The sequence below is a fragment of the Lotus japonicus genome, chromosome 1 (assembly GCF_012489685.1).
Source record: "Lotus japonicus ecotype B-129 chromosome 1, LjGifu_v1.2".
NCBI lineage: Eukaryota > Viridiplantae > Streptophyta > Magnoliopsida > Fabales > Fabaceae > Lotus > Lotus japonicus.
The window spans coordinates 15,748,958-15,767,228 of record NC_080041.1 but is presented as its reverse complement, the minus strand read 5'-3'; the positions used below and the strand labels follow the sequence as shown (position 1 = coordinate 15,767,228).

The 18,271-nt window shown below is 43.5% G+C and overlaps 3 protein-coding genes across 4 annotated transcripts; 1 reads left to right on the top strand and 2 right to left on the bottom strand.

Moving 5' to 3' along the window:
* The first annotated feature begins 4,520 nt into the window (after positions 1-4,520).
* LOC130733830 (PKS-NRPS hybrid synthetase cheA-like) lies at positions 4,521-7,878 on the top strand. Its single transcript, XM_057586105.1, has 5 exons — positions 4,521-4,815; positions 4,932-6,115; positions 6,219-6,526; positions 6,599-7,467; positions 7,562-7,878. The coding sequence occupies exons 1-5, from the start codon at positions 4,642-4,644 to the stop codon at positions 7,754-7,756; spliced, it is 2,730 nt and encodes a 909-aa protein (XP_057442088.1). The 5' UTR covers positions 4,521-4,641; the 3' UTR covers positions 7,757-7,878.
* Positions 7,879-7,963: 85 nt separating this feature from the next.
* On the bottom strand, positions 7,964-11,302 carry LOC130733831 (protein MAIN-LIKE 1-like). 2 transcript variants are annotated; one of them, XM_057586107.1, is made up of 4 exons: positions 10,838-11,302; positions 9,326-10,312; positions 8,481-9,241; positions 7,964-8,389 (listed from the first exon to the last, which is right to left on the bottom strand). In XM_057586107.1, exons 2-4 carry the CDS (start codon positions 10,305-10,307, stop codon positions 8,063-8,065), a joined length of 2,070 nt encoding a protein of 689 aa, XP_057442090.1. In that variant the 5' UTR covers positions 10,308-10,312; positions 10,838-11,302; the 3' UTR covers positions 7,964-8,062. The 2 variants fall into 2 exon arrangements, with proteins under 2 accessions (XP_057442090.1, XP_057442089.1); XM_057586106.1 differs by having other exon boundaries at positions 9,326-11,302.
* A 153-nt stretch (positions 11,303-11,455) lies between these two features.
* On the bottom strand, positions 11,456-13,479 carry LOC130733832 (2-methylpropanoate--CoA ligase CCL4-like). The gene has a single exon (XM_057586108.1). It carries the CDS (start codon positions 13,379-13,381, stop codon positions 11,738-11,740), a length of 1,644 nt encoding a protein of 547 aa, XP_057442091.1. The 5' UTR covers positions 13,382-13,479; the 3' UTR covers positions 11,456-11,737.
* Positions 13,480-18,271: the final 4,792 nt, after the last annotated feature.

Here is an 18,271-nt window from a genome sequence, read left to right as displayed (position 1 = left end):
TCTGATGTAATTGCCAGCTTGGGGATCCGATCCTAATCGCTAGAAGATTGGTTTGATTGATCTCAATTACTATTTAACGTTTCGTTTTTATTATTAGGAAAATAGATAGGTACAGATATGTAAGGTTAGCACTTAGCATAACTAAATTCATTATCACCTCAGATAGATAGACATATAGAAAAGATTGGAGTACGTGAGAGATAAAACTGTCTTTAACTATTAATTGAGTGAGATGTGAGCGACTTTTATGTTAATTTTTAAGAAAAGTGAAGCAAGTGTTTGTGTAAGGGGTTAATGTTTGTTCGCATTCCAATTTTTCTTACACTTGAGTGAGATGAAAAAAAAATAAAAATAAGCGATATATAATATATGTAATGTGATGGAAAAATAAAAGAGATAAGAAGAAAAAGTGAATAAAGGTGACATGAAAGAGAAAATGCAGTGTGAATATATTGAAACTTTTTTTTGTTCTTATCAATTTTCTCTATAGATAAATGTTAGTTGTTAGTAAATTAGTACAAATTATCCTTCCTCGGGATTTGAACTCTGTCATTCACCTACAATTACCTTTAACTCAACCATGTTAGCTACCCACCTCACCGCTTAGCTCAATTACCCTTGTTCTTCTTATCATATGTTAACCTATATTCGAAATACGGTGACAATTTTTTCTAACAAATGAATTTTCGAGGTTCAATCTTACTGTTTAACGGTTTAACCTTTATGAGATCCAACTTGCCTACTACTAAATGAATATCTTTATGGTAATATGTTAAGAGTACTAGTAAACAAACATAAATGAAATGAGTAATCCTATCTTATATTATATACTATTTCCGAAATAAAAAAGTGACAATTTCGACAAGTGTTGCCCCCTTATTCTATGTATTTCTTCATAAGTTTTTTCTCTCATATTATAATTAGTAGACAGATGATGTCATATTTATATTTTCTGATAAATATTAAATAATTTCATATTTTAGAAAATAATTAATATAGTAATATTGCATTTAATAGTTATTAATTTTTTTTAGGTAAGCAAAAATGGTATAAATAATGAAGTACAATGGGTACTTCAACCAATTACAAGGAAACAGTTAGCAGATTGTTAATTTGCAGTATACTACTTACACACAGCTCTTAATAGTTATTAATAGTTATTAATAGTTATTAATGACATTAGAACAATTAACAAAATCAATTTTAACTTTTTTCAAAAATAACTAACGTATTAATTTGTCATTTAATGGATTTTAATGACATTAGAATAATTAATAAAAGTCAATTGTAACTTTTCTGCCATTAAGATGTATGCCAGCAATGTTTATTTTTTTTTATGATTTTTGTTATTTTTTATATTAGAAAGTAATAATAAAAAATTGAATGTAATTTCATATTTTCAAAATGATATCAAATAGGCTTAACTCCAGTTTGGGTCCCTGATGTTTCACAAATGTGCAGTCTGCACCCCCTGTGTTTAAAACGTGCGGTCAACGTCTCTCATGATTCCAAAACGATCTATTGAGGCCCTTCTGTTAAGTTTCGTTAGTTGACTAGACGGAAGTCGCTGACAGTGCAAGTTTTTTTAAACACAATTATTAAATTCATTAATTCTGAAAAAATTTACTTTTTGAAAAGAAAATTTTTTTATCACCAAACCCAGATCCCACCACCATCATCAACCTCTCTTCAAGCCAACCACCAATTCAGAATCCACCCCCAACCCACCCACCACCATCACCAACTCCACGCGACCCCTAACCCAAAACCCATCACCCAGAACCACCACTATCACCAACCAAACTCTCTCCTCCACGCCATCCCCAACCCACCCCACCACCATCACCCTTCCCAAAACACAAAAACCACCCAAAAAACACCATAAGCTTCATCTATCTTCATCTCTGTAACAACCACCACAAACCATCAATGTTAATTTTCTTCACCGACACTCACTGTAACAACCACCACCAATTGCTAAAAAGAAACGCAGCCTCTCTGCCGTCGCCGATCGTCCACCGCTTCCCACATGCAAAAGCGCCGCACACATCGAGGTGCTATAGATCTGGGCATGGTGCAATAGATCTAGGCTAAAAGGCGGAGGATTTTCGCTCACCATGCGCTCATTTTCAATGAGAAACTGAGAAGGTGTCTGCATATAAAGATTTTGGGATTTGCAGCTACATATTGTTTTTAATGAGATTTGGATTTGTGAACCTCTTTGGCAAGATGAACCCAGTCGAAAAAAGAGGAATTTGTTTCTAAATCATGTTGCTTTTTCTAGTTTTGCTAGTAATTTAATTTCCTTTTGCAGGTTTAAATTTTTGTTCTGATTCGTTTGAAGGTGGGAAATTTATGGGTGTGAGGAGAGAAAAAAAAGGGATTTGATGTTGGTTTTTTCTTCCACGGCAAATTCAATTCATTGTACCAACGGTAGAACCAATTCACTTCAAAACAAGCTTCTCTCGGCGGCCTAGGGGTCGTCCTCGTAAATCTGAGAGGGTGGAGCTCGCATTAGCGTCGGCGACGCCTAGTCCTCCGTCTCCTTCGGGACCTTATTTTACTCGAGCTATGAAGGCTTGATGTCTTGCTAAGTCTGTTGGCATGTCTTTCTCCGGTAGTGATGAAGATGCTGTTCGAGGGTTGGCTGAAGTTATAAAAGAGAATTTTCCCTCTAGGTGTTAGGATGGGTGCTCTTTTCTCCTTGGGTGGTTGTCTTTTTTCTTGATTGGTTTGGTGTTTTTTGTTTTTCTCTTTCTGCTGGGTTGTTCCCCCTTTTGATGATTAATAAATTATCATTCCTTTTGCTCTCAAAAAAAAAAAACAAGCTTATCCCATAAAACCACCTCAAGTTTCATTGAGTTTTTTCCCTACCTGCCATGTGATTGGTGTCACATATTTTGACACAAACTTGATTTTATCCCTTGTAAATGAAAGGGTGAAAATCTAAAGATGAGTGGTGAGCCAGATGATGAAGGTGGCGAGGCTATGGTGGGTTTCAGATGAGGATGTGGTGATGAAGATGTTGGTGTTGCATTTGAAGGAGGAGGTGGATTGCAGTGGCTGTGGGAGGAGAAGAGAGGGAGAGAAGATAAGAAGAAGAATGAAGATGTGGTGATGGACACGTCAGCATTTCCGTCTGGTCAACAGACGGAACCTAGTGGAAGTTAACGGAAGGGCATCGTTATCACGTTTTAGATAGATGAGAGACGTTGACCGCACGTTTTAAACACAGGGGGTGCAGACCGCACATTTGTGAAACATCAGGGACCCAAACTGGAATTAAGCCTATCAAATATGTCATAAAAATTGATATCTTTTAAAGGATTGGTTTGAAAATTAACTAAAAATTTTTGTATTTTATGTTTTCGTGTATAATCCGGAAGATTAAAATAGTTTTGCTATATTGATTCAAAACATAAGAAATTAGAAGAAAAAAAAGAAAAAAAAATAGAATGTAACTAGGATTATAAAAAAAACTTTTTTTTGAGTACCTTGGAAAGATATATTGCACTCTCTAGAAATTAATTCCTTGACCTCCCTCTCCCAACCCACATGTCTCCGAAGGTTAGCTCAAGTGGTAAGAGTTAGAAGACATAAGAGCTTGAGAGGGTAAATTGTGAAGGGTCCAGGGTTCGAATTATATGAAGAACTAATTTACTAACATTATTAACAACTAACATGTGCATATAAAAAAAATTATAAAAAAATAAAAGAAGAAATATGAAAATGTCTCATGTATGTCGATAAATTGAAATACTCTTATTCCATCCGTACATGACACGAGATTAATACTAATATGATATAAAAAGTAAAGAGTTAAAAACAGAATGTGAATAAAATGTGTTGTTTTAAAAACATGCTCCTACTTCAATCATAGACCTTTTAAAACGGGTTGTGGTTTTTTAGTTTTTTTCTTTCTTGTATGACTCGGTTTTTACTGATTTCCAAGTGTTTAGAGCATGCTAGCTTGTTATGAACTGGACTGTATTAGTGATGGTATGATGTATGTGCTCTTTTCGGGTTGTGTTTTTCAGCTAGGAGGCCCATAGGGGAGTTGGGTTTGGGGCCCCCCCTATGGGGCTCCGCGCCCCACCTCTTTTTTTTTAACCCATAAATGCCCTACGGAACTTAAACTTCCGTATTCTATAAAATAGAATACGGAAGTTAAAATTCCGTATTATAACTCTGACAGTCATCACCTTTTCCACCATTACTCCTCCCTCCACCAACCCCTCCACCATTACTCCTCCGTCACCAACCCCTCACCAGCCCCCTTAACCCCCTCAATGCCTCCAGACCACCCTCTCTCTCACCCTCTCCTACCTCACTTTCATCCTCACTTCCATTCTTCCTACCACCACCACCAACTCCTTCATTGGCAAGCTCTCCACCATTGGATGCAAAAAGATAGCATTTGAGGTAAGTGTTGTTAGTTGTTTGTTGTATGTTGTTAGTTTAAGTAGTTGAAGTTGTTAGATTAAGTAGATTAAGTAGTTAGAATGATGATTTTCTGAATTCTGAGATGTGTTAAAATACGGAATATAAAGTTTCGGAGTCTATACGAAAATTAATATACCGTATTCAATACGAATTATAAATTTCCGTATTAAATACGAATTATAAAGTTCCGTATGCAATATGGATAATAAAGTTCCGTATTCTCTTCCAGGGATGACAGAATCATTTTTATTTCATGAATCCCAATTGATTGAAGTTGGATTGAACAATGCTCAACCTGAAGAGGTGCCACCACCAGCATTTGTACCCCTGTGTATAAGTATAGATGTCTCGCATTTATTTACAACTGATCAGGTATTCTTTGAACAGATTTTTGCATTGTTTTGAAAGTGTAATATATCAATTCTTATTATGTCTTGATCACCCTTGTTTATGCCTTGTTTGTGTGTTGGGTATGCATCATTGAACAGATTTTCCCTACCCGTGATGATCTTATCAATTGGGTTCATGGAATTGCGATTGAAAATGGATATGTTGTGTTGATCACAAAGTCAGATAGCGGTGGGAATGGAAGCAGAAAAGCTTATGTCATGTTGGGGTGCGAGAAGCATGGTAAGTATGTTCCCTACAGAGACCCTGACCTTGTTGAAGGAACGAGAACACAAAAGACAGAATGTCCTTTTAGACTAAAAGGACGACCTATGAAAAATGGCATAGATAGAGATTGGCGGCTAAAGGTGATGGAAGGTACACACAACCATGAACCAGCTAGGTCACTACTTGGCCACAATTTTGTTGGTCGTCTAAATTCCGAAGAGAAGGAGCAAGTGGAAAAAATGTCAAAGAGTTGGGTTCCACCGAGAAAGATGCTGTTGACTTTGAAGGAAAACAATCCTTTAAACTTGACTACCATATCTCGGATTTATGGTGCCTGCAAGAGGTTAAGAAAATCCCTCCGCGGGTCATTGACAGAAATGCAACACTTGTTGAAGAAGTTGGACGGTGACAAGTACGTCCACTTTGAAAGACATGAGCCTGGATCGGAAGTCATTAGGGATGTATTTTGGGCTCATCCAAATGCTATCAAACTGTTCAACACATTTCCATATGTAGTGATTATGGATTGCACATACAAGACAAACAAATATAAAATTCCATTGCTTGAGATTGTTGGACTGACTTCCACAGATAAGACATACTCCATAGCCTTTTGCTACATTGTTAATGAGGGCACAGATGACTACGTTTGGGCACTGGAGTGTATGAAGTCTCTATTAGCTGATCAAGCCATGTTGCCTAAGGTGATTGTTACTGACAGGGATCTTGCCTTATTGAGTGCTGCTAAGCAAAGCCTTCCCAACACCAGTCATTTATTATGCTTGTGGCACATCAACAAGTGTGTTTTGGCAAAGTGCAAACTCTATGTTGGTACAGATGATTTTGCTGAATTGGTTATGGGGAAGTGGAGAGATGTGGTGGATGCTGCAACAGTTGAAGAATTTGAAGTTCAATGGATGCAATTGTTTAATATGTGCAAGGACAAATACAGCAACTTTACCTCCTATTGTTCTACTACATGGTTGGTCCACAAGGAAAAATTTGCCAAGGCATGGACAAATCATGTGATGCACTTTGGAACAACAACAAGTAACAGGTACAAAAATTATATGAGCTTAATTTATGCCTTGTTATATGTTTTTCATTTGATAGATTGTTTACATTGGAGAGTTAATAAGATATCTGTTTGTTGTTTGCAGGGCTGAGGGTGCACATGCCAGTTTGAAGAAGATGTTGCGGGATTGCAAGGGTGACCTAGCCACTTCTTGGGATGCGTCGCATAGTTTGACATGTAATCGACATACTGAAATATTAGCATCGTTTGAGCGCAGTATTCACAGAATTGATCACATTTTCATGTTCCCATTTTACACAAATATTAGAGGATTTGTGTCAAACAAATGCCTGCAGCTCATCGACGATGAACATATAAGAATGAAGTCCTACGGCGGATGCGATTGCTTGTTGAGAGAGACTCATGGACTACCTTGCGGTTGTGAACTTGCAGGTCACCGGTCAACCACTCTCTTGTCAATTAATTCTATTTGTTATTGAAAGTGACACTTTTGTGAACTTGCAGGTTATGAAAGAATTCCATATGAGTCAATTCATCCATTCTGGAAGAGACTGAGTTGGGAGCATGTACCTGAACCTGTTGCAGATACTATCAGCAACCATATTTGCGGCATGAACCATGGAGATATGCAACCAGAAGTTGAGGCATTGACACATTATTTCAGTTCTTTGGATACTGGAGGGCAGAGTATGGTAAGGAGGAAGCTTCAAGCTATCTATTGTCCTGAAAGCAGTTCACTTTGTACTCCTGAGGTTCAGATAAGGTCCAAGCGCACTCTTAAGGCGAACGAAAGAAAACCACCCAAGGTTAAAGCAATAGGATCCTTGACTCGTGATCCTTCAGGTTTTGAGCATGTTGATAGGGAGATCAAAGAGGCAAAGAAGGCTTCGCAACCACCAAAGAAGAAGAAGCGTGTGAAGAAGTCTGATACAAGCTATTTCATGGGTCATTTTCCATCCTTTTTCCACCCATATATACACACAGTTCAGAATGTTGAGGACGATGGTAACTGTGGCTATAGAGCCATTGCTGCATTACTGGGACTACCATCAGGTGAGGAAGGTTGGCCATGTGTTAGGGAAGCGTTGATAGACGAACTTGAACGACACAGAGGATTGTATGATGAAATGTGGTCCAGACATGTGGTTAATGCCTTACATTCTCGACTCACTCTTCTTCCTGGTCATCCGGCTACCGAGGATAAATGGATGCAACTGCCAGAGATGGGATACCTTGTAGCAACCAGGTTCCAAGTGGTTTTCATATCCATCTCTTCTCAGGGTTGTTGGTCATACCTTCCACTAAGAGGAGAAGGTCCACCTCCTGTACATCGTGTTATAGCTGTTGGTCATGTGATAAATCACTTTGTACAGGTATTTTTTTATTGCGTATACTAATATCCAGTTTGTGAATTAATTTGTTGTATTTGTAAGTTATCTAATTTTATTGTTATTCTCTATAATGTAGCTCCATCTAACTCCTGGACATTCTATGCCGCCAATTGCTCTCCAGTGGGAACGGTATGTTGATCCTATATCAGTAAGCTGGTGCGTCCCATATGTTACACGTTTACACAGGTTCACATCAGAATTAGAAGCTTGGTTTGTTACTTTTGGTGTTCCTCTTAGTCACCAAAGCTATGTAGACATCACCACAGACTGACACCACACTTTGTGTAATATTCATTTGTAAACGCTCTGTAATATTAATCTGATGGGCCTTGCCCTTATGTTGTTCATTGCTGCTTTTAATAATAGTAATTTGATGGTCATTGGTATATTGATGGGCCTTATGTTACTTATCCTGCCTTTCATTATTCACGGTGTAGTTATACAGGTTATTTTTCATTATAAGAGTCTAAACATAATAGGTGGAAATAGAAAGCGTGGTTAATATAAAAAGAGTCCATACAATGTCGTCACATGTCATAATATAAAAGTACACAAAAAAATATATACAAATATACAGTCACTCGCCCCGACCCCTACCGCCACCCCTCCGACCTCTAGGTCCACGAGCTCTGCCTCCACGAGCGCCCTCTGCAGGTGCACCCTCTCCACGGGCTCTGCCTCCACGGGCTCTGCCTCCACGCGCTCTACCTCCACGACCTCTGCCTCCTGCAGCTCCAGCTCCTCGGACAGCAGCAAAGGCTACTCCCTGGGTACCGATGAATGCGCTGGATCTAATAAGATCCAGCGCCCTCTCAGTGAGGGATCGGGCATGCGTGCCAACTGCAAGAGCATCTGGCACCTCCAGTGACTGCTCCAACAAGTCCACGACCCGACGCACAACCGTCTGCAAAAATAATGTACATAAATGTGAGTGTACAAATAAAATATCATGAACAAAAAATCACAATTGCATGAAAAATAAAATTCAAACTTACCACAGCACTGAACTCCTCCCTCCTATCATCAGGGATGATGAACCGATGGGACACACCGCCATACCACCTCATGTACTCCTCCACAGCCTCTCCCGAATGAGTAACAGGGATCCCCTGAGGGCGCAGGTGCGGCACAAAATCAGCATAGGCAGCATCTGCGGTCTCAGCAAGGGACCCAGTCGTCTGGATCTCGGAGGGGTGTCGAGGGACATCCTGGATGTAGCCAAACTGGCGCAGAACCCTCTCTGGTAGATGTCGTCGAACAACACGGCCAAATGGCGTCCGGATGTAGCCAGAATACATGGCCTTCTGATCCCGTGGTCGATGAGCCCGATGGTCCTCAAATGGGGTCCATATAATGTCATCCACCGTCAGCTCATCGAGCATGACTCGCCTCTCATCGAGGCCTGCATGCCCGACCCGGGACATAACCCACCGCCGCGCCCTAGGCTGGTCCTGCGAGTACTCCGGATCCGCCCTCCGGATAATGACGCGATCAGAAAGGTACTCGTAGGCCCATCCTAGCAAGAGTGAGCTGAAACCTCCCATCTGGGCCGTCCCCCTCCTGGACGCTCGATCAAGCTGGTCGTACAACGTAGCGAGCGCAATTGCGCCCCACGCGTACTCGGACACTCGACCGAGATCCTGCAACATACCTATCCAGTAGACGGTCGTGTGGTATCCACCGCTCTTGCTAGCAAAGAGCGTCGCGCCTAGCTGGTTCACCAGCCAAATCCGTGCAGCGTCCTCATATCGGTGCTCTACAATGAAATGAATTCAGTTAACAGTTAATAACAATACAATAATAATAGATACTATTTAATCAAGTAATAATGAAGACATACCCTCCAACGCAGCATCATACAGGGTCTGCAAGACCCCAAAGCGAATAGTCTGGCTCCTGTTCTTATCAAACTCAGCATGATAACGAGCAACATATCCTCCCATCAACTCAGCACATAGCGCTGCACACTCGTCCCTCTCCCCCCTCCCAGGCGTATAGAACCTCGACCCCATTGGGAGATGGAGAAGAGCCGACACGTCGTCCAGGGTGATGGTCATCTCCCCAAACGGCATGTGGAAGCTACTAGTCTCCTCATGCCATCGCTCCACAAGGGCCAAAATGAGGCCTGCATCTGTCTCCGAGTAGCTGCACCAGGGTAGCTGATGAAGACCCGTCTGCTCAATCAACTCTCGAACCCTCCTGTGACTGTCTGAATCACCATCACAAGCAAGGTTCCAAACCTTCCCCCCAGCTGTGGCCACCCTCAAGTGTCGACGGTCCACATACCGCTCGTCTGTGCGTAGGAGTGCATGCCACGTCCAGGGAGCCTTGTGATCAGCATAATGCGTGAGAAGCGACAGATCAACAGGCCCCCCCGGAAACGGCGGCAACCTCTGGATCAGGTCCTCCTCGCCACCCTGTGCCTCTGGCACGACATCAGCATCAACATCAGGAGGAGGAATACTATCCTCGTCATATGACCCCTCCTCGCCGGATGACTCCTCGTCGGATGACTCATCGCCGGATGACTCATCGCCGGATGACGACTCGCCTGATGACTCCTCGCCTGGTGACTCATGGCGAGGTACCTCAACCATGGGAGACGGCGGAGTAGGAACTCGATCAGTAGGCTCAACTGGAGCTGGAGCTGAAGCCTCTACCATGGGCGACTGCATAGAATCAACTGGAGCTGGAGCTGAAGCCTCAACCGCGTGAGAGGTCGCAGCATGATCGCCGCGCCGGCTAGAAGCATGTAATCGCCGGTGTCTATCCTCTGTAGGCCCCGCATCCTCACTAGCTCGAGACCTCTTTCTGTTCTTCATTCTCACTATATATTCAGAGCAAACATTTTCTAAATAAATTCACTGAATAAATTATACTCGCTCAATTACTAAATTTCTCAATTAAATCTCTAAATAAAATCACTAAATAATTCACGATGTTTATAACTAAATTAAAAACATTTTATAAATTAACTAAGCTAATTAGATTAGGTTTTATAAATAAACTAAGCTAATTATATTAAGTTTTATAAAAACATTTTATAAATTAAGTTTATAACTCTAAACAGACACCAAATACGGAACATTAAGTTTCATATCCAATACGGAACATTAAGTTTCATATCCAATACGGAACATTAAGTTTCATATTGAATACGGAATATTATGTTCCGTATCGAACCAGAACTCCATTAACGACATTGCATGATTGGAACTCGCCCCAAAGACCAATTTATACAATTTCAGCCAACCTAACATCTACTTAAGCATAAATCGACTATCCTAGGGTTGAAAGATTCCATAATTTCAAGTTAAATGGTGAATTCAAGTTGAAATCCAAACTTACTTACCTCTAGGTTCAATGCAATGAATGGGGAGAATGGGGTTGATGATGGAGACGATGGTACCCTGTCCAGATGATGATTGAAGCAAGGAGAGCGTCGGTCTCGAAGATTGCAGAGCAAGGGTTGGGAATGGTTTGGAGCGCTGAAATGGGTTTTGAAAAAACCCCTGTCGATTACATAGTAATATAATACGGAACTTTATATTCCGTATTGAATACGAAATTTAATATTCCGTATTCTTGTAAAGGGGGTTTTTCCGTAATTTCCCCACTTTAAGTGGGGCGCGGAGCCCCATAGGGGGGGCCCAAACCCAACTCTCGGCCCATAGCGTTGCTTGAAAATATGTAGGCACTGTGGAAAAGACTGAAATTGTTTGGCTCTTGTAGCTTCATCTAATGAATTCACCTTCTTTGGAAAAGAAAAATTATTATCTTTTATTGTTGTCACCTGTGACTTAGACTTTTTAAGTTTTTATCTCTCTCGTACCAACAACACCCTTAAAAATTGACTTTTCCCCTTTTATCAACATTCCCTTATTAGAGAAACTATGTTAGTTTAGTTTATGAAATAGGTACTTAAGAGGAGCGCTACTTATTACGAATACGAAATGCAAGAAAAGGATCATATCAAACCAAACCCTGAATAAAATGATAAATTTTACATTGATAAAATTCATTGAATTGAGAACAAAAAAAAGTCATATTGACTCTAACCTTCTCACTATCTTTGGTGGTTCCTACAGTTGCAATTGCAATCCCAACAAACAACACAACAAGAGCAAATGGCACAGCCCAAGACACACGTCCTCAAATTCATAGTAATCCACAAGAATTGATTCCAATGCATGCATCTGGACAAACAAACCTGTCCCCATAATAACAAACCTGTCCCCATACTACGAATTGATCACATTCTACTCTGCGTTACTGGTCCCATGTCCTTTGCGATCTGTCTCAGCACAAACTTCTGAATCTTCCCCGTCGAAGTCTTTGGAAGCTCCTCCTTGAAAACCACCGTCTTAGGCACCATATAGTGTGGCATGTTCTTCCTGCAAAACTCAACCACCTCTCTCTCCGTCACTGTTTCCTTCAACCCTTCCTTCAAGCTCACAAACGCACACGGTGTCTCCCCCCAGAATTCATCAGCTCTGGCCACCACGGCCGCCTCGTTCACCGCCGGATGCCCGTAAAGCACTGACTCCACCTCCACGCTGCTCAGATTCTCACCACCACTAATAATCACGTCCTTAGACCTGTCCTTAATTTCCAAGTACCCATCCTCATGCATAACTCCCACATCGCCTGTGTAAAACCAACCGTTTTTGAAACAGCTTGCGGTCCCCACAGGGTCCTTAAGGTACCCTAGCATAAGACACCCTCCCCTTATCACAACCTCACCTAAGGTAACCCCATCGGATTTCACGCTATCTCCAGTGGGTCCCACCACGTCGATTGCTGTCATCCCAATTGTTCTCACCCCTTGACGTGCCTTAAGACGCGCCCTCTCCGTGGCAGGGAGATGATTCCACTTCTCCTTCCACGCGCACGTCACCACCAAGCCTCCGGTCTCCGTCAGCCCGTACCCGTGGCTGACGGAGAATCCGAGCGACTCGGTGCGGAAAAGCACGGCGGCAGGAGGCGGAGCACCAGCCGTCATGATCTGGACCGGTTTCTCTAACGGCTTGGAGGCGTTTGTTAGCATGTTGAGAACAACAGGCGCGCCGCACATGTGAGTGACCCCATGGCGCGTGATGAGGTTGAAGACTATCTGGGCGTCAAACTTGCGCACGCAGATGTTTGTGCCTCCGACGGCCGCCATTCCCCACGGGAAGCTCCACCCGTTCGCGTGGAACATCGGGAGCGTCCAGAGGTAGATTGGGTTCTTCGGAACAGCCCAATCGACAAGTGTGTCAACCGTCATGATAAAAGAGCCTCTATGACAGTGAACGACGCCTTTCGGGGATGACGTGGTTCCCGAAGTGTAGTTCAAGAGCATTGGGTCCCACTCGGATAGTGGTAGGACCCACCTGAAATCAGGATCGCCTTTTACCATTAAGCCCTCATATGTGTCGATGAATTCAACGGTGGCTGAAGGTGAGGTTTCCACCGTGTCATCGGTGATGAGGATGAGACGTGGATTGGGGTAGTTGGGAGGGAAGAGGGACAGGGCTTGGAGGACAACTTCCCGTGAGGCGCAATCGACGAAGATGAGCTTGGATTCGGCGTGGCGGAGGATGACGGAGACGGTGCGGGCGTCAAGGCGGGTGTTGATGGTGTTGAGGACAGCGCCGGCGAAGGGGACGGCGAAGTGGAGCTCGTACATGGCAGGGATGTTAGGAGCGACAACGGAGACGACATCGCCACGGCGGATTCCAAGGGAGGAAATAGCGGAGGCGAGCTGGAGGCAGCGGCGGCGAGTTTGGGACCAAGTGTAGGTGGTGCCGTCGTAGATGACGGAGGGGACGTCGCCGTAAACGGTGGCAGCCCTGTCGAGGAAACCGAGTGGGGTTAGAGGAGAAGAGTTTGGTGGACTTGGTCTCAGGTGTTCCATTGACTTTGGTGTTTTACTCAGACAACCAGATTTTTGTGGCTGTGGTGGTAAGTGAGGTGACTGAAGTGATGAGGATTGAAGTGTTTGGATAAACTATATAATGCAATTGTAAGGTTGGCGATAATAAGACAAAGAGAGGTTTGGTGACATGAGAAAATGGGATAAATTTTTTTTTTTTGGAACTAAATTAATAACGCATGATGTGTTTGTGATTGGAAAAAAGTTTATAATTAATTTGCAAGCCAAAGTCAACATCAGACTACGCTTGGTATTAACTACTAAGATGCGTTTCATGATGCATCTCTTTGATGGCATCATCCTTATTGAGGTTGCGTTTAATGTTACAGTTCTTTGATGGTTTGACTCAGTTTTCGGATGTAATTGCCAGCTTGGGGATCCGATCCTAATCACTAGAAGATTCGTTTAATTTGATTGATCTCACCATACTATTTTGTCTCCAGTACTCATATTGGGTATATTTACTATTCAACGTTTCGATTTTATTATTAGGAAAATAGATAGGTACATATATGTAAGGTTAGCACTTAGCATAATTAAATTCATTATCACCTCAGATAGATAGATATATAGAAAAGATTGGAGTACGTGAGAGATAAAATTGAACTCTGTCTTTAACCATTAATTGAGTGAGATGTGAGCGACTTTTATGTTAATTTAAAAGAAAAGTGAAGCAAGTGTTTATGTAAAGGGTTAATGTTTGTTCGCATTCCAATTTTTCTTACACTTGAGTGAGATGAAAAAAATAAAATAAGCGATATAATATGTGATGTGATGGAAAAATAAAAGAGATAAGAAGAAAAAGTGAATAAAAGTGACATGAAAAAGAAGATGTAGTGTGAATATATTGAAACTTTTTTTTGATCTTATCATTATTTTTAGGCTTAAATAAGTTTTTGGTCCCTAACCTTTATCATATGTTTGGTTTTCGTCCCCCGTCGGAGCAAAGGTGAGTTTTAGTCCCTAACCTTTACCAAAAGTTTTGATTTTCATCACTCCGGAGCTCTAAGTCAACGTCGGAGCTCCGATGACCCATGTGGATATGCCACATGGGATTAATGAGGCCAGCTGGTTTTTTTTTTTAAAAAAAGGAAATTAACTTAGTACAATAATTAAAAACTCTTAACTCACTAATTAAAAACCTCAATTAACCCAAACTAATCCCTCACTGGACTGGGCGAGCCCCTAGAGGGGCAACGCCCAGCGTGTATCCCGCCCTGAGGCGGGGCCCTGGTCTTCAGATGGGTCCTGATCTCGGAGGCCCAATTGGCCCAATAGGTAGTACCCAAGCTCTATAAATAGGAGGTAGTTATCAATTGTAAGGGACTTTTTTGCTCATTTGATGAAATAACACTTGACATTCAGCACTCTCTCTCACTCTCATTCTCTCTTGGCACAATCCCTCTTCCCCTAGGTACTATGCCCCTCTTCAATGTTCATTCCCAGAACATTTGGCGCCGTCTGTGGGGAACGAAAACTTTCTACTCCCATTCACGTGGATTGACTGTGCATGAAGTTACCTCTGATTGTGATTAAGCAATTCTCTGGTTTTCCGATTTTGATTCTGTGACTAGTGTTTGGTTCTCCGATCGAGTTTGCATCGTTTCTGGTTTGGATGGAGACTCGACGCAGGAGGCAACATCATTCACCAATGCGACAGCGGATTTCGCCGCCTCGGCGGCCTCATCGTGTGGGCCTGGATTCTCCGGTACGAACGACAGGAGTGCAATCGCCTTCTCCTCCTCCATCACCTCCTGTACCACCACCTCCTCCATCGCCTTCACAGGTGGGATCTCTGGAGCGCTCACCAGAGAATTCACCTGCTCCGGAACAACAACCGGCGGTGACGCAGGAGCAATGGCGCCATTTGATGCGCAGCATTGGCAACATCCAGCAGCGGAATGAGCATCTACAGGCTCAGTTAGATTTCTACCGCCGCGAGCAGCGAGGTGATGGAAGCAGAGAAGCAGGTTCCGTGGCTGAGTTCCGTCCATTCTCGGAAGATGTCGAGAGTGTGGCGATTCTGGATAACATGAAAACGTTAGTTCTGGATTCTTACAGCGGAGATTCCGATCCGAAGGATCATCTTCTGTATTTTAATACGAAGATGGTGATAATTGCGGCGTCAGATGCGGTGAAGTGCAGGATGTTTCCATCGACGTTCAAATCGACGGCGATGGCGTGGTTCACAACTTTGCCGCGCGGATCGATTTCAAATTTCAGAGACTTCTCATCCAAGTTTCTAGTGCAATTCTCGGCGAATAAGAATCAGCCGGTGACAATCAACGACCTATATAGTATTCGCCAGCAAGAAGGAGAATCACTGAAAGAGTACATGGCAAGGTACAGCGCAGCGTCGGTCAAGGTTGAGGACGAGGAGCCTCGAGCCTGTGCTTTAGCATTTAAAAACGGTTTGCTACCGGGAGGGTTGAACAGCAAATTGACACGTAAGCCGGCGCGTTCGATGGAGGAGATGCGTGCTCGCGCCAGCACTTATATTCTTGATGAGGAGGACGACGCTTTCAAAAGAAAGCGCGCGAAGTTGGAAAAGGGCGACACGTCGCCCGAGCAGCGATAAAAGGAGGAGTTTCAGATCGGTGGCAAGGCGGAGGGGAAAGAACAAGGTGCGTTCACGAGAGAATGACAGATCGAGATTCTTCAAGGCGCATCCAGCGATGGCAGATCGGAGCAACACGGTTCAGTCCGACAATGAAGAGCGTCAACAGAGGTGAAGCTTCAGATCGAGGAAGCATGTAGGCGAGGGAGAGCAGATTGGTAATGACGAGGGAAAGAACGAAGGCGAGGAATCTGTCCAGAGCACAATACATGAAGAGCAGAGCCAATCCCGAGACGTTTTTTTTTTATGAGGCGTTGGAATTCTGGCGATCACGTCTGCTTTGGCGAGCACATTTGTTTTGGCGAGCACGCGTTGGCTTTGGCGAGCACGTTTTGAGGATTAGGCGGCGAGCAAGTGTTGTTAGCGTAGCGTGCTGGCGTTGGAATCTGGCAAGCACGTTTTACTCCGGCGGCGGAATTCTGGCGGGCACGTTTTGTTTTGGCCGTGGAAGTTTGGCGAGTAAAGCGTTGCTATGGTTAAGATCGCTGGCAACAAATTTTCCAATTCCTTCAAACTTTTCCTCCATCTTTCATTTGATTTCCTTCTCAGTTGTTGTATTTCCTAATTTTCTTATTTCGAAGTTAATATTAGAAGTTATATTGTCTTCGCTGGTTTTGATTCAGGCAGAGAGGAGCAAATCGGATCAAAGAGAAGGAGTGGGTGAATTGAGGCACACCATTAAAGTTTTATGAAACTTGGAAGATTCTTCCATAAGCGGTTTGTTATTGGGTGGGACAAGCTCCTGATGGCGCGATTTAGTTACAAAGTGAAACAAGTTTCACGATGAACTAAATTAGCCCCGGAAAAGCCCACGTAACCACCGGATTCATTGGCGATGTGTGGGGTACAAATTGCCCATTCTACTGAGCACCGCTTTGGTAATCCAACTGGCCATTGGAACCCAAAGCACTTTGAGTCCCGAAATGGGGCGATCACACCAAGGGTGGCGACCTACCGCTAGGGTGGTGACCTCATGCCAAAGGGTGGCGACCAAACGCTATGGGTGGCGACCTGTAAGACTCAGTTAGACACACAAAAGTCGCCAAAAGGGTGGCGACCTCACGCTAAGGGTGGCGACCTACCGCAAGAGGGTCGCGACCTACCGCAAGAGGATGGCGACCTACCGCTAAAGGGTCGCGACCTACCGCCAAAAATGAGGGTAGCGACCTACCGCAAAATGGTAGCGACCTACCGCAAGAGGGTCGCGACCTACCGCAAGAGGGTTGCGACCTATCGCCAAAAATGAGGGTAGCGACCTACCGCAAAATGGTGGCGGCCTTACGCTGAGAGTGGCGAGCAAGTCAAACTAATTTCTTATAAGGCTAAAGCAAGATGGTGATGACGATGCGGCGGCGATTAAAAATGTACGGCGGAAGCATTCCAACATGATTTACAAAATAGCCCACGGCGATATAAAAAGCTATGGCGAAGGGTTGCTTAAACATAGACAAATGGCGGAAAAGTACACTACAAGGTGACAGTAAAAGCTAAAGTAATGTTAAAATTACATTATTCATTGTTTTCTTTCTCCTGTTCTTCTTCTTCCTCTTCTTCTTCAGTCGCTGTCCAGAGGTTTTGGTCAATCAGGGGAGGATCGTCGGGACCAACCAGTCCTGCGGCGGTTATCTCTTTCATTACTCCCATGGCGCTAAAGTCAAAGTTCGGGTACAAATGTTGGGCCTGATCTTTGGCGAGGTAGAAACCGCGCTCGCGGTTGTCAAGGGCGATGTCAGCGGCTTGTTCCCTCGCCTCAATGGCTTTGGCCTTCTCCGTCGCCAGCTCGTCCTCTAGACTTTTGATCTTTGCTAGTTGGGAAGCAATCTCAGCATCTTTCGTGGCGAGGGCCTCGGCATGAGTTTCGGTCGCTTTCTTTATCTCCTCGGACGTAGCCTGCATCACCGCCTCCATGTCAGATTTCGCCAAGGCCAAGGACTCCGCAGACTTTTTCTCTTGCTCCGCCAACGCTTTTTTCACTAACTCCAGCTCAGCGCACAGTACGGCAAGCTCTGACTCCTTAGCAATCAGCGCCTCGCCTCGGGCGATCAAGTCCTTCTCAGCTTGCTCTTTTTCCTTCTTGCAAGCTTGAAGGCTTGCATCAAGCTCATCTGCTTCTTCCTTCATCAGCGCCAGCTGATCCTCCAGCTCGCCGATTTTAATCCCCGCCGTGCCAATCATCTTGTCGGCATAGACTTTGTCTTTTCCTGCCTGCGTCGCCAGTTTGTCGAAACGCTTTTCCCAAGCAGCGGCGGCTTCTT